Below are 16,678 nucleotides of genomic sequence, written 5' to 3'. Positions count from 1 at the left end.
CATCACTCACAGGATCTCCCCTTAATCCAGGCTCTCCACGCTCTCCAGGTTGTCCTGGCGGTCCCGTCAAGCCCTCAAATCACAAAGAAAAAAAATGTGCACTTTAAAAAATTACATATTGCCTAGGGAGAAGAGAACATTAAGAGGGAAAATAAGAATCAAATGAAAAGAGCAACTTAGTACCTGAATTTTAAAGCATTCACTGCCAAGGAGGTGAGATTGAAAGGTAAAGAAGGACATACTTTTACTGGCTATCTGCCACATGCTTGGACCTAGATGTGTGTTACCTCATTTAACCCTCACAACTCAGGAATTCACCGATTTGCATTTTGCAGGACCTGAGATTCTAGGAAGTTGGGCCTAGGTCTCCCTACCATCAAATTCTTTGATCTTTCCACCCCTTGGTGATGCTCCACACAGAAACACATGTTGTTGTTGTTGTTGTTGTTGTTGTTGTTGTTTAAAAAGGGGGTGGTGGTGAGCAGGGCTTTCTCCATCATGAGCATGGGCAGCAGCGGTAGAGCAAGATTTCATGAAAAAGAGAAAGGAGAGAACAATGTTTCCAGAGCTCCTGACTACGGCAGATCGGAAACCAGAGAGGTGAAGAAACTTGTCATAGGGCTGTGACATAATAAGTAAATGATGCTTCCCTTAAACCCTGCCGTGATCAGTGCCATTCCTGTGTAGTAGTGCCTACAGAGCCATGAACTGGGGAGAGGCTCCACCAAAGGTGCCTTCCTCAGATGACATCACGTGCCTGGAGCTGGAGTGTGTGCATGATGAACAGATGGGATCACTGTTCTATAGCTTTCAGACACAAAGGAAATAAAATGTTCTCTAGACTCCAAAAGAAGCCACCTCATAATCTTACTTGAGATCTCTCCTTATCTCTTTCCTGGCCTAATATAATGGTAAAAGGGAGCTAGATAACTCTAAGTTCCAATCCTGCTATTTAATTTCCTACATAGGCAAATTTCTTTGACTTCTCCAAGACTTCATTTTCTCATTTGTGAAACAGATATGCCTAACTTACAGAAACAGTGTAGGGATTAAATAGAAGAATAAATTCAAGTGGTTAGGCATATGGTTCCTATTATGATTCACCCTACTTCTAGATCCCCCTTTATCTGACCCAGTCACTGGACTCTCAGAGTAATCTTCCAAACCTACAGCTTCCAACATGTGTCTTCCTTGCCTATAAACCTTTGATAGCCCTTGATTACTCAGCAGAAACAAAACTCCCAAACGTAGCATTAAATTGACTCCAAATTGCCCTTTCATGTTTTCTCCCCACTCTTTATACTTTTTATTTTATCCTCCACTCCTATGAAATTAGGATCCTTATTTTTCCAAACCTATCATGATTTCTTCTAACTCTAACCCTTTCCTTGAGCCTTTTTCTTAAGCTAGAATACCCTGTGTCTCTCTCCCAGTCCCTCTCACAGAGGTCTGAGTGAAAAATGTCTTGATTTCCTGCATTGTCTGGAAAGCTGGAGTCCTCCCCACTCTTGGGCACCTGCTCAAATGCCACAGGGCCTTAGCATAGAAGTTGTTCTCTTGCCTCCCTCTGTCTTCCTTAATTGTTACCTATCTTTTAAATTTCATCCCATCTTCACGTCCTCAATGAAATCTTTCTGACTGCACAGGCTGGGTCAAATCCCCTGTTGTATTCCTTTCCATACCCTTATCTCAGCAGTAATATTTTATCTATTTCCAGGATTATTTCATTCATGTCTATCTTTTCCCATAGAGGCCAATCTTAAGATTCAGAGCCCATGTCTGTTTTGTTCCCCATTCTAGAATCATGTCTTGATTACAATAGATGCTCAATAAATTCTGATGATTAATCAAATGAAGAAAAGGGAGTCTACTTTAGTTTCCTCTCCAAGTCACTGTGCTCCCATTGGTTCTTTATTTGCACCATTGTTACATCCTGTAGCTTATCGTAAACACTTGACAGGTGTTTAATGAATTTAACTAAATGTAGCTGAAACTGAAGGCTCTCCGGTGTTAAGAAAGTATGCCATCTCCCACCTTTCCAAAGTCTGATCCATAAACTTCAAGTTAGAAATTAAACCTCAATAAAGAGCCATGTCTTCTGACTCTCCCTGTTTCACCCATCAGGAATTCAATCCATATCACTAATTGTGCACCCTTGGAGTAAAAGCATTAGTCTAATTTCATGAGGAATACAAAGAAGCATAAGCAAATGAATTACACCCTTTATGTCTAATCCTATCAATCAATAGAAGCTGACTATAGTACTGTGTTGAGATGAATCCTTCAGCCATGTTGGATCCCATAATTGGTTAGTATGTCTGCCATGGGCACAGGAAGGGAAGGTTGTGGGACATATGCTAGGTATCTGCCATCCCTTACATGGAAACAGAATTACCATCAGGAGGAAGTGTGTAATCACTGTCAAACGATAGTATAAATAATTGCAAGGATATAGAGAAGGCAAAGATCACTACAAACTGACATGCCAAGGAAGCTGTTGTGAGGAAGAGAAAGAGGAACTGGGCGATGAGGAAAAGGTGATATTCAGATTAAGCACTGAATATGGAAGCAAGAAAAAGGCATTCCAGCAAAGGCAGCTGGCATGAGCAAAGACACAGAGGTGCGCATGCATAAGCAACATTTCAGAGACAGTGAGCCTGGGAAGGTATTTCTTGACAGAGATTTGTAAAGAATGTGGTTGAAAGGCCTTGGATGTAACACTAAATCATTGGCGACAGGGAGCCATGAGAAACTTGAGAGATAGGGAGTGACATGATCACTCTTCTCAAGCACAAAATGTTACATTACTCATTCCACCATCAGCAAAGTCAGACCTTAGGTGAAGCTTCCAAACAGCTATCTCATATTAATTGCCCTTTAGCTCTCCATTTAACTCCATAGGATTTAAGCCACTAGATGATTTTTTCCCACAGTTTCCCACAGTTTAAAAATAAACTATCCATATCGGGTTACTCAATAGGAAAGTGAAAGAATATCATCATACTTTACCCGATTTCCCCTATTTCCTTTTTCTCCAGGTGACCCTGGGATTCCACGATTACCCTAAAAAAAGAAAAATGAACATACAGACAACCTGTCTTTTATTAGTCCTACTAAAATTTTTCTTTATGTATTTTCACAATTCTAGCCAAGAGTAGAAAGTACCTTTACTACTCTATTTCTGACAATGTGACAGATTAGATGTTTTGAATAACCCTCCCACTGAAAATTTAAAATTCCAGATAAATTAAAATATATTTCGTATACATTAAAAATCTGATTTAAGGCCGAATGCGGTGACTTACGCCTGTAATCCCAGCACTTTGGGAGGCCGAGGCGGGTGGATCACCTGAGGTTGGGAGTTTGAGACCAGCCTGACCAACATGAAGAAACCCTGTCTCTACTAAAAATACAAAATTAGCCAGATGTAGTGGCACATGCCTGTAGTCCCAGCTACTCAAGAGGCTGAGGCAGGAAAATCACTTGAACCCGGGAGGTGGAGGTTGCAGTGAGCCGAGATCACGCCGTTGCACTCCAACCTGGGCAACAAGAGCAAAACTCCATCTCAAACAAAAAAAAATCAGATTTAAAAAAATCCTTATGGTTCATAATAAGGAGAAAGCAAAAATGCAGGCAAGTAGCTCATGGCAGTCCTAAGAGCTTCTTGTAATTGTGTGTGTGTGTGTGCGTCTGTGTGTGTGTGTGGTGTGTGCATGTGTGTGTTGCAGGGAGCAGTGTGAAGGGCCTCAAGCTGAATTTATTTTAGGGTGATCCCAGAATGTAGTGCCACTAGGAACACATGACAGAAGCAAACAACCTCAACTCAGGCCCTAATGATGTCTCTCAGACAACGTTCCATCAAAAAATGAGTTTAAATCAAAAGTCACAACACACATGAGGGAGATGCCATGAAGGAGAAGCCAGTGGAAACAACATACAACAAAATCGGACCTGCAGTGACTGCAAATATTGGGATTATAATATACTGAATGTAAAATGAGGATATTTAGTATGTTTAAATAATTAGAAGAGAATGAATAAAATAACCAACTATAAAAGGAGATCAAGTAGATTTCAGAAAGGATCAAATAGAACTACTTGAAGTGAAAAATATAATTAAAATTAAAAATTCAATTGACAAATTAAATATTATATTAAACACAAGTGAGGTGAGAATTGGTTAACTAGAAACTCTACAGAAATTATACAGAATGCAGTACAGAATGACAAAAAAATAGAAATATAAAAGAGCAGTTAAGAGACATTGGGGGCAAAATGAGAAGTTCTCACAAATTTCTAATTAGATTTCTGCAAAGAAATAATACAGAAAAAAGGAAAAAATTATCATTTTGAAATTAAGTCCTGAAGATTTCCAAAATTTGTAAGAAACATAAACACTCAGATTCAAAAAACTGACAAGTCCCAATCAGAATACATAAAAAGTAATCCACACCTGGGCACATCATATTGAAACTGTCAAAAACTAAAATCAAAGAGAACATTTTAAAGCAGCCTTATGCATTTTAAAAAGTTGCTTACAAAAGAACAATTATTTTGACAGATAATTTCTTAATGGCAATAATGAAAGGTAGAAGACAATAGAAGCCAGAAAACTATGAAATTACATTTTCCTTTTTTTTTTTTTACACTCTGAGCAGCAGCATTTACATCTGTTTTCCAAGTCTTTTCTTTTTTTTCTTTTTTATGATACTTTAAGTTCTGGGGTACACGTGCATAACGTGCAGTTTTGTTACATAGGTATACACGTGCCATGGTTGGAATTACATTTTCACGGTGCTGAGAGAAAGTAACCGTCAACCAGAATTGCTTACCACTGAACTATCTTTCAAAGAGATTTTCAGAAAAACAAAAACAAGAAGAGTTTACAACGAACTAACCTTTAGAATTTCATTAAAGGAAATTCTGAAAGTTGTGCCTTAAGCAAAAGAAACATGATTTTTTCATGTTCTTTTGAAGGTATCAGTGACTACAAGGAAGGCATCAGTCAGATGAGTAAACGTAAGGGTAAAGCTAGATGAGTACTGACTATATAAAACAACAAGAATGTGTAATTGGCAGAATTTAACAAAAATAAGATGGAAATAAAATACTATACAATAATGTAATATGGGAGGGAGTTGATTAAAGTTTCTAGAGTCCTTGTATTTTGAGGATGAGGAAAAATACATAGATTAACATTAAACATTGTTGAGTATGCATGTTAAAAATTCTAGCTAGTCATGAAAAGCTGTACTCTCCACAGGAGTATAAATGCCAGGTTAATAAAGAGGAAGACATTAAATGAGAAACTTCTGCACCTGTTCTCCATCCAAGCCATCAACTCCTTCCTCACCAGGGTTGCCCTGTGAAGCAGAGGAGAAACAGGTGTATGTGAATATTTCTTTGATGTTAATTTCTTTGCTAATATTTTTTCAATTGATACAGAATCTAGACTCTGTAACACTTATATACTACACCCAGTTACTAAAAAGTAATGATTATTTTCTTCCTGAAATAGTTATTAGGGTTATATGCTGTTTTACCTCATAGCTTCAGTTGCTAAAAATGTATATGTATTTTTTAACCTTAAAATTTGAGTGGATAAGAAAGATTCCCTTTAAACTTTTGCACTTGGAACAAGTAGCTGTTTCACAAGACCAAATGAAACACTGGTTGTCAAATGCTAAAAATGGTCTTTTTGTCATTGACCTTCTTTAAAAAGATGGCAAATAGGCCTGAATTAATTAATTTAATGGAAACCTGGTAGTTCACAGATTAAGGAGGAACTAAATGGGTGTGTGTGCATCTTGGGAGATAAAATTTTTAAAAAAAAGGAAGGAAGTGAAAAACTGAGGTTAATTAGGAGAGAAGGGTAAAACTGGGCAGTAGCATGGTGACATATCGTCAAATATCCCATCACTTTCAAATTGTGGGCCCTTCATTTTGCCAACTATCCCCAAATGACCAATAATATATTCATTACAAAGAATCTTTTAAAGAAAAAGCCAGAGTTTCGCAAACAAAATAAAATGCATATACATGTGTGAAATAGTTGATTTACTCCTACTGTCTACAAAAGAAAATCAAGTTTCAGGCATTTTTTTAACCAAAGCACAGCTGAGTTATACATAAAAATAAGTACACCAAACTCTTGGACTAGAATTACAAGGAAGGCATATTTGCCACAGGCCGCAGGAGGTTAATCGGTGGTACCAGAAAACATGGATATGGAAGCTCCATGAGCCCTTGTCTGTCTTGTTCATCATTTTGTAACCACTCCCTAGGATAATGTGGGGAACAGAGTGGGTACCTAATAAATATTTTTTGAGTGAGTGAATCAGCAAATGGATACTATGGTTCTGAATCTGAGTGTAAATCATTCCCTTCTCCTGCCAACTCCTTTCCTAACAACCTCATCCCAGCACTCCTCTTCCATTTGACACCCATCTTGACCAGACCCAACCCACTACACCCTAGATTCAGGACCAACACTTCTAGACCATCATGTGATGAATACGGTGGCCCAATTTGTATATAGAGTCAGTGAGGCTTGAAAACAATATGTCATTGCCTTAAACCTGAAATACATGTCTTACAAATAGTCACTCATTAGCATGGAAGTTTGGCTATTAATATCACCTGACAAATTCTCTTGTCTAAAAGTCTGAAGCCTCACCTCACTCAGGCAAAGAAATGTGATTGAAATAAGTATTGCATTTCCCAAAGAAAGTGCTATCCAGTTTAAGAAGGGTAAAAGAGATAACCTACCTTCTCTCCTGAAAATCCTCTTGCTCCCTAAAGTTAGAGAGAGATCAAAAGAATTGAGCTTGAATGAGATTTTTAAGCCTTGTTTCATTTAGGAAACCGTATGTTCCCTGGTTTGAAGAAAATACAATTACAATACTAGATCAAAATGAAGATGCCTTGTCTGGCAAGTGTGGTGGGCATTACAGCATCCTGGTTACTACTACCCTCCTTTGCATGGAACCTGGAGAAAATTGCACTTTGCAACTCCTCGCATAGTAGGAATGAAAGGGAATAACCCCTTATTAAATACCCCTTATTAAAGTGATGATATTTTTCAAACAAAAGTGAGAATACATTGGCTAGCAAGCATGAGAGGGCTTCAAGGAACAACAGGAAAAATTAATTGAAAGAGTATTTTGATAGGTATACAGGACATGGTCATTGTGGTTAGGAAAACTCTCTTTAGGATTCTTAGATTGTAGAATTTTTTTTTTTTTTTACTTTATTAAGAAAGATTCTCGAATCCTGGGCAGCTGAGGGACATTTAATGCAACCAGCTGAAAAAGTATACCTGTATCCCTTTAGCCTTTAAAACTTTAGTGTTCTCACATGGACACAGGGAGGGGAACAACACACACTGGGGCCTCTGTCGGGGGATGGGGTGAGGGGAGGGAGAGCATCAGGAAAAATAGTTAATGCATGCTGGGCTCAATACCTAGGTGATGGGTTGATAGGTGCAGAAAATCACCATGGCACATGTTTACCTATGTAACAAACCTGTACCCCAGAACTTAAATTAAAATAAAAACAAAACAAAAAAACCTTTAGTGTTCTCAATCCTACTTCCAACCACCAGCACCTGTCACTCTTTGCTGAGGGTTTTTTCAGGGACCAGGGCCTGCTCTACCCACATGCAAGACAGGCTAAAAGTGCTAGGAACTAATACCCCCTGGAAGCTGCCATTAACTAATTCCTGATGGGATTTAGTGTATAAACACCCCAGCTCCCTCACCCCTTAACTGGGGTACATTGAGATGCTTGTTCAACTCTGGCTGCCAGAGTTCTTCAGTAGGATTAAGCTCCATCTACCCAAAGAGATGATCTGATTGATAATGTACCCTTTTCAGGCCTCCTTTCCTCCTTATCTCACTTCCTTACTTCCCTACTAATGCTTACTAGAATTATCTCCCAGTAAAATACTTGCAATTTACTCTTTTTCTCAGGCTTTACTTCTGGGAAACCTTTAATCTGAGGAGGAGCTAAGACTCCATAGCTATGTTGAAGAATTATGGTTTTCCTCAAACTCAAGGGATGAAGCCAAGAAAGAGAAAGAATCCCACAACTCAAGGTCACACTCACCTTAGGTCCCCTCATACCAGGGCATCCTTCCTCACCTCGGAGTCCAGGAAGACCCTGGGGGCCTCGTTCTCCCTGTGGAAGAAGAAGACATATGAATGCACACAAGCAACTGTCTCTGTCACCACCAGCCAATTCAAGCCAGCAATAAGGACCTTCAAAATGACCAAAAAAAGACTTGGTTCTTACGGTTGCTTTTACAACCTCAAAGACCTGCTCAGGTCACCTCCAAGGCACTCAGATTGTTAATCCGTCAACTGCTCATAGAGATGACTCCAAACCATACAAACTCAAACTATCTGCATTTTTAAATCAATTCAGTTAAGTCATATGGGCAAAAATTCAGAATTCAGATAAAACAGAAGGTCTGTCTGAACATTTTCTTCAGTCAGCTGAAATTGGATGGAGGTTTCGTTGTGGTCCCTCAAGGAATAAACCATTATTTGACCCTTTCTCTTCCAGGTGAATTCCTACCCATTCCTAAGATATAGGTCCTGTGTCACCTCTCCTGAGAAGCTTTTTCTGTTGACCCCACCCAACTGTCCCTTCAGATTCCTTGTAGTATTTGGAGGATACAAATCAGCACATATCATAGTGAAATGTGGTTTTACACATCAGAATCTCCTGCTATATTGTGAGGTTCATGGAGACAAAGACAACGTCTCGTTTCTTTATCGCTGCATTTCTAGCCCCAAACACAGCATCTGTTATCATACAATAGATATTCAACCAGGATTTGAAGACTGACTTACTGAATTATATTAATAAATATAACCTTTTCATCTCGGTATTAAATTAGGAAGGGAATGGTAGATATCTTGCCTTTTGCCAAGTTGATTAAATATTAATTGGAAAGTACTGCACGTCACATGAGCTTTAAACAAAAGACAGTCTACATTTGTAATACCTAACTTTGACTTAATTAGGTTGATAACTACATATGCTCTTCAGGACAGTAAAAAGGCACACAATAAAATGAGAAGAACTACTGATCTAGAATGAAAGGGCATGTATTTAAGTCCTAGTTCTGCTTCCAGCCTGTTGTGTGAGCTTAGACAAAAGCATATGATGTCATGAATCACAATTTTCACCATTTATAAATGTGAATCTAAATAATAGTGACTCTAGTCATCTCATAGGATTGTTCATTGAATGTATGAGATGCTGTATTGGAAATACTTCACAAAGTATATAGATTGAACAAATGAGGTATTTTATACTTAGATAGCAATAGATAATGAGAAAAGCACAGCTTCTGGCATCAGGAAACAGTTTTGGACACATCTCCAACCCTCTCCAACCTTAACAAGGCACTTACTTTCTCTGAGTTTTTACTTTCACATCTATAGAACGAAAGTATTAACACGTACTAGCAGGGTTGTGATGAAGATTAAATGTGATAATAAATATAAAATGCCTAATGCAGGGCTTCACATACAGTAGATGCTAAGTAAATGTCTTTTCCTTCCTTTTTCCTAGTCTATCTGTGTTTTTAGCTTCAATGTGTGGAAAATGTGATCCTAACATATCTACTGTACTACATTGCAATGTATAGTGCTACCAGTTGTGTTTATTAGAAAATAGTTGATATATGCAAAACAAATGTTCTTGATAAAAGCAGAGATATCAAGGAAAAATTTATTTTTAACAAAACTAAAAATAAACCCACTCAGCATGGCTACTATTAAAAAAAAAAACAGCATAAAATAACAAGTGTTGACAAGGATGTGGAGAAATTGGAAACTTTGTCCACTGTTGGTGGGAATGTAAAATGGTGTAGCTGCTGTGGAAAACAGTATGGCAGTTCCTCCAAAAATTAAAAATAGAATTATCATATTATCCTGGAATTCTACTTCTGGGTGTATATCCAAAAGAATTAAAAGCAAGGTCTGGTAGAGATATTTGTACACCCATGTTTATAGTAGCATTATTCATAAGCAACCCAAGTGTCCATCAACAGATGAATGGATAAACAAAATGTGGTGTGTCTATATAAAAATACAATTGAATATTATGTAGCCTTAAAAAGGAGGGATATTCTGACACATGCTAGAACATGGATGAACCTTGAAGACATTGTGCTAAGTAAAGTAAGCCAGTCACAAAAATACAAATACAGTATGATTCCACTTATCTGAGGTACCTAGAGTAGTCAAATTCACAAAGACAGAAAATAGAATGGTGGTGACAGAGACTGGAGGAAGAGGGAGTGAGTGTCTGATGTATACAGAGTTTTACTTTTACTAAATGAAAAGATTTCTGGAGACGGATGATGGTGATGGTTATACAACCATGTCAATGTACTTAATACCACTAACCTGTACACTTAAAAATTGTTAAGATGGTAAATTTTATGTTATATGTATTTGACCACAAATAATTAAAAAGAACATTGTGAAGAAAAAGAAATGAACCCACTCTTGTGACTTCTATTCCCAGTTTCTAAAATTTCAGTTGCTGTACACACATAATTATGTGTTTACCCAAAATTAGTCCTCAGTAAAAAATATATATATATAGCAGTCTGAAATTAGAGTCCCCACAAAGCTGTCACAATTTCTCATATTTCAGAGTACTCTCTCCATTACTTTACTTTGAACAGCATGGTACTGACACACCATCAGTATCAATTTGAAATGTTTATGAAATGCTATGAAGGTCACCCTTCAGGTCAGTTACAAAAAAAAAGGAGGTAAAGAAATCTAACAGAAATGTATTTATTATATTTCAGGTGGAGACCTTACAATTGCAAATGTTGAATGCCATGCAAATAGGACTTTTAAAAGTGACTTTTATAGGCAACTGAATTCATGATTATATTGTGGCGACCATAAAGAGAGAGTTCTACAAGCTAAATGAGGCAATGGGTTTTTGGAGCTGTAAATAAAATTTGCAGTGACAGACTTCATAAATAGACTTAAAAGTATTTTATCTTAAACAATTTAGGCAGAAGTAAACACAAAACACTATAGAAAACTGAAACGTTTCCAAAATGTGGCTCTAGTAATAATAAAGAAGTTAATATAGAAACTACATGGGAATATTTTTTAATAAATTGATTTGATAAAGTATGAAAGAGAGAAAAGCAGTTTTTCTAATGTAATATATAATTACACCTAATGAAAGACTTTAAAATGCTTACATATAACTAAATTAAAATATAAATATTTTATTTATATCAAAATAGACATTTGCCTGTTTTACCTATATCCCTAAAGGTTTATACATTCTAATTGAGCAAAAACATTTTTTAAGATGTTCATATGAAGAAATGAGAACTGTATTTTATATATGGGCCTATATGCTAAATGGTTTGGAGAACAAATTTTCAGTTTATTGTATTTCTAATTCAAATACTAAACTCTATAATGTTTAAAAATTGGTCTCTCATCTACTCACAGTATTTGCTTAAAGCTATAAATAGTAGCCATGATTTAATGGAAAGACTAACACCACTTAAAGGTTTTCAAAGGCTTGGCTATTTTATGACAAATGGGAATAATAATAACAACATATATACATATGTGTATATATGTATATATGTTATTATATTTCTATATGTTATATATATATTCTATATATGTATATATAACATATAGAAATATATATTTCTATATAGCATATAGATGTTATATATGTATATATAACATAGAAATATATATTTCTATATAACATATAGAAATATAATAAATATATAATATATAATAAATATCTAATATATTATATAATATATAATATATTTTATATTTTTATATATACATAATACATTATATAATATATTATATATTATATATAATGCATTATATAATATATATTATATATAATAATATATAATAAATATATATGATATATATAACATATATATGACATATATAGAGAGAGAGAGAGAAGAAACTAAGAATGTTTAGCCCTGTGTCTGGCATATATAAAACTGTCAACAAATGTTAGATGTTTTTGTTACAACAAAGTTACATAAATATTTTTGTGACCTTAGAAAATCTGACTTTGTTCTATAAATAAGGTTTTGCTGTGTAACCAATGCATAAGTTATTATTTAAACCACCCATTCATAACATATATATTTTTAAAGCCGGACAACAATCTCTCCCATTCCACATGCTCTCTGACCATGCCTCTCCTCCATGCTGGGGAGCAGTCTAAGTCTCCTCCTCTTGAATAGGGTCTGGACTCAGTGACTGGCTTGCAACCAACAGAATGAGAAAGCCATGTTACAGCCTGACTTCTGAGGCTGGGTCAGAGGCCTTGCAGCTTCAGCCTTGGTCTCTTGGAGCACTCACTCTCAGGACAGACCCTCCCTGCCGGAGTGCTTCCTATCGGTTCCAGCTCCACCTGTCCTTGTGCAGTTCCAGCTAAGATGCCAGAGCAGCAGACTTGTGAGAGAAGGGGCAGTGGGTTCTCCACTCCTGTTTCTAGAGCCCAGACGGTCTAGTCAACCCAGCTGAGACCTCAGGCATGGAGGAAAGAGGCCCCTCTTTTGCTTCTTTTCCAGTGTCCCCACCCACAGAGTCTGTGAACATAATAAAATGATTATTTTACACCACTAAGTTGTGAGGGTTGTGGAGGGCAGTGGGACTGTAAGTTATGGGTAACTGGAACAATGATTTAGTTATTTGTCCTTGTGCGCTTTCAACTTGAACCTACAAATTTATGGGCCCCATTCGGAAACTGGTCTGCATCTGCACAGAGAGGTCTCTGCTGTTGAGTAGACCAATCTGACCAGCTTTTCAAGCCAACAACATTAAAAGCCATTCAGAGGACAACACATTGTGAAGTCACCTTCTCTTGTGAGAAATGCATTAAAAAGAAACTAGAACTACTAGAGTTGTTCTGTCAAATACAGGGGCTATTGAGCACTTGAAATGTGTCTGGTCCAAACTGAGATGTGCCTTCAGGTTAAAGTGATATTTAGAAGACAGTATATAGAGAAAGTAAGGTGTCTCATTAATTTTTATATTAATTACTAATGAAATGATAATATTTTAGATATATTGAGATAAATAAAATATATTATTAAAATTAACTTCACCTGTTTCTTTTTACTTTCTTTAAGATAGCTACTACAAAATTTGAAATTATAAATGTCATTTGCATTATATTTCTAGCCCTGTACTAAAGGGTCTTTACAAAATATCTTGGTTTTATAATGTTGGCACAGTAAAGAAGGGGGACAAAACCATCTTTCACCCTAGAATTTGGTTTATCCTGTTTGTCTGAAATTGGAGTCAATGGTCCTAATGGGTGGGATGGACCTTATGTCATTCTCCTAAAGTTGACTGGGCTCATTGAACCACAGACCAGGCAGAAAAAATAAAATAACACTTAAAGGACATTTTAAAACATAATAAAAATGGGAAGGAATATTTTCATTATTTCTAAATAAAATAGCAAAAATCCATCAATCACGTTCCTGAATGTATTTCTAACACCTAAGACTACGCTTACTTAGGAAAAATAAATAGAAAAATTGAACAATTATCTTGTAAACATAAAGAAATGTGACTCCGTCTCAAAAAAAAAATAAAAATAAATGGATGAGCTTACATGGGTTTCAGCAGCTACATTTTCCTCTGATTTCTGCTTATTTTCCCATACCCTAAATGTTCAGAACAATAAAACAACGTGCCACTCTAAGTGGAGCAATGACAACATAGATACCAGTGGTTCAGAAAGCATGGTCAAAGGGCCCCTTCTGTTTCCAAGATACTTTTGGGAGGGTCACAAAGTTAAAGTTATTTTTCCAATTACACTAAAATATCTTTTTTTTTTCATTCTTATTCTCTGCCAAGTATGTGGTAAAGTTATCAAGAAGCCACATGGCAAGTGGCATCACCACAGACTGAATACAGAGACAGATTGGAAATTCAGCTGCCTCCTAATAAGCTAAATATGCCAAACAATGCTGCTTTCTCACTAGTATTTTTTGTTTGGGAAAATACAGTTATTTTTCATAAAGAAATATGTCATTAATGTTAACTTTAGTGAGTTTATTGTTGTTATTTTGTAACAAGAAACAATTTTTAATATTCTTAGTTCTAATTTCTAATATGGTAAATAATAACACATGGAAACCACATAAACAAAAGCTCTTCAAGGTTCCCAATAATCTTTAAGAGTGTAAAGGTTGAGGGGTACAGGAAATGGAGAGATTTTGGTTAAAAGGTACAATCTTTCAGTTACAAGTTAGTAAGTTTGGGGGTTGTAATGTACAAGATGATAATTATAGTTGATAATACTATATAATATACTAGAAATTTGCTAAAAGAGTAGATGTTAAATGTTCTTGCCACATACAAAAAAATGGCAACTATATGAGGTGATGGACATGTTAACTGACTTGATTCTAGTATCATTTCACAATGTATACATATATATCAACTCATTATATTGTACATCTTAAATTATACAATTCTATTTGTCAATTATACCCCAATAAAGTTGGGGTGGGGGGAAGAATATAATGGCATCCTTAGGCCAAAATGTTTGAGAACCAGTGGTATATACATGAATCAACCTTAAAATAGGAACCGGTGGCAAAGTGGTTTTCCATAATTCAAAATTAACTGAAAACCATGGGATTTAAAAATCCTTCCATTTATATTATGTATCCATTTATATTATGTAATAAAGATGGATATTTATTAAAAAATATATCCATTTATATTATGTAATAAAGATGGTCCCTATCACATCCCAGTCCCCTAGCTCACAATTCTCTCTATAATATACATTTTCTCCACAGACAATCACATGACTGATAGATAACTTGTGTTTGCCAAGCATATCCCCAGGGGTGTGTCCAGAGTTACATGCAAGCCATCAGTGGCTAACTATAACTCCACCACCTTCTCAGCCACACAGGGAAGCATCTGAGTGACCTGTAGTAAGAATGGTCTTAGATTCTCTCCAATTATTTTGTTAACCATTTACAAATATAGACAGCTTAGTAATAGGAACAAATTATCTGCAATTTAGCTCATGATTAACAACTACTTTGACATCCATGCACACTAGACACAGACCACATTTTCAGTTAGTTCAAATTCACTGATTAAAAAATAAAACAGCCATACTGAATCATTATTGCATTCCAGAAACTATATCTTTAAAAAGCAGATCTGCCTGGAATTTATTATAATAAATGTCTATTTTATATATATATATATTTTTTTTTTTGGACCCACTGTAAGTGGCATAGATGAGAAAAACTTCCATGACTTAGGTGCAGTTAAATATTGCTAATATTTGATCCGTTTTGCCATGTTCTTTCAAAGTAAAGAAATAACATTCAATACTTACATATCTGCCTTCTTCACCAGGATGACCGGGTAACCCATCAAAACCCTTCTCTCCCTGAAAAGACAAGAAGTCAAAATAAATAACTTGGCCTCTAAATTATTTGTTTCTCAAATCTATGAGAAATAAAAATTGTTACTAATAGATACCTTTGTCTCACAGAGTTGTCATTTTATAGAGAATCTACTAAATATCAGGCACAATGTGCAGAGATGTACAGAAACAAATATTCTTGTCCAGTGTTACAGTGAAAACATGCATACCTGTTTGTCTTAATAGTCAGTAATCAAACTATTCTTATTTTCCAAAATCCCTTCTTAAGTCATTCTGTTGTAAAAATCCAAATCAAGACTAGTTTCTAGTTAAAAGCTTAAGGAAAACTGTTACTCTTAAAGAAGCTTTCAACCTTGTTTACAAAACATCAGTAAGCAAAGGTCTTCCTGCCTATCTTATTCATGAGAAATGGTTGTTTATTTCTGTGTGACTCAACTGTCCAGTTTTGTTTTGTTTTTTACTTCTTCTTACACACCAAAACACACAAACCATTTCCTCTCAAGGAAGTTTGGCTTGCCATGTTATAGTCAGATGTGTCTATTTAGTCTAAAAGTTGGTCAATAAGACCTGGAAGGCATATTTTATTTGTGATCAACAAAGATATAAAAGTCATTATGACCATCTACTGAATTCTTGCAAACAGAAACAGCAGAGAAGTCAAAAAATTAAAATACTCCCATCTTTGGCCTTAGAGGCACAGGCACAAGCTGCAAAGAAACACATCAAGAAGCTCCCCAAACTCGATTTTCTGATTCTCCAATCTGTCCCGGTTAATGAATAACAACATGACAGGGAAAAATCTAATGCTAAGCCATGATTACAATTTATTTTTCAAACAGTAATTATAAACTTTATACTATTCTAAATTTAAAAGATTGATCTGCAAAGCCCTGAAGAACTCATTCCAACAACCTCATGGAAAATCTTCCAAAGAAAACGTGTAAAAAGATGACACAAAGCCAGCGGGTATAACTTAACCTTACCTGTGTGTTTGTGATTATACCCTCATCATAAAGCTTCAGTCCCTGTGATTATGGAACCTTGCCAGCCCTGAATATCTGAGGACCATTTCTAATGAGATACTCTCCCTTAGAAGTGTTAAGTAGTAATTTTCCTCTTGGTTAACCTAGAGTTAACAGAGATGCAACTCTTTTCTCAGAGTTTGATGCTGTAGAAAAGAATGTTAGATGCGAAAGAGGTATTTACT

The 16,678-nt window shown here is 35.9% G+C and overlaps 2 protein-coding genes across 2 annotated transcripts in view; one reads left to right on the top strand and one right to left on the bottom strand.

The window, feature by feature from the left end:
• The window catches only part of LOC126947030 (60S ribosomal protein L7a-like), a 428,366-nt gene that overhangs the window by 344,216 nt on the left and 67,472 nt on the right, over positions 1-16,678 (top strand). The gene's annotated exons all lie outside the window — the stretch shown is intronic.
• The window catches only part of LOC126947094 (collagen alpha-4(VI) chain-like), a 105,984-nt gene that overhangs the window by 57,434 nt on the left and 31,872 nt on the right, over positions 1-16,678 (bottom strand). Inside the window, exons 13-18 of the mRNA XM_050777724.1 lie at positions 15,421-15,474; positions 8,107-8,178; positions 6,769-6,795; positions 5,319-5,363; positions 3,010-3,063; positions 11-73 (exon numbers count right to left, since the gene is read on the bottom strand). Of these exons, the coding sequence (XP_050633681.1) occupies positions 11-73; positions 3,010-3,063; positions 5,319-5,363; positions 6,769-6,795; positions 8,107-8,178; positions 15,421-15,474 (315 nt within the window). The remainder of the gene's footprint in view (positions 1-10; positions 74-3,009; positions 3,064-5,318; positions 5,364-6,768; positions 6,796-8,106; positions 8,179-15,420; positions 15,475-16,678) is intronic.

The sequence above is a fragment of the Macaca thibetana genome, chromosome 2, assembly GCF_024542745.1.
Source record: "Macaca thibetana thibetana isolate TM-01 chromosome 2, ASM2454274v1, whole genome shotgun sequence".
NCBI lineage: Eukaryota > Metazoa > Chordata > Mammalia > Primates > Cercopithecidae > Macaca > Macaca thibetana.
This window is presented reverse-complemented; position numbering and strand designations above follow the sequence as displayed.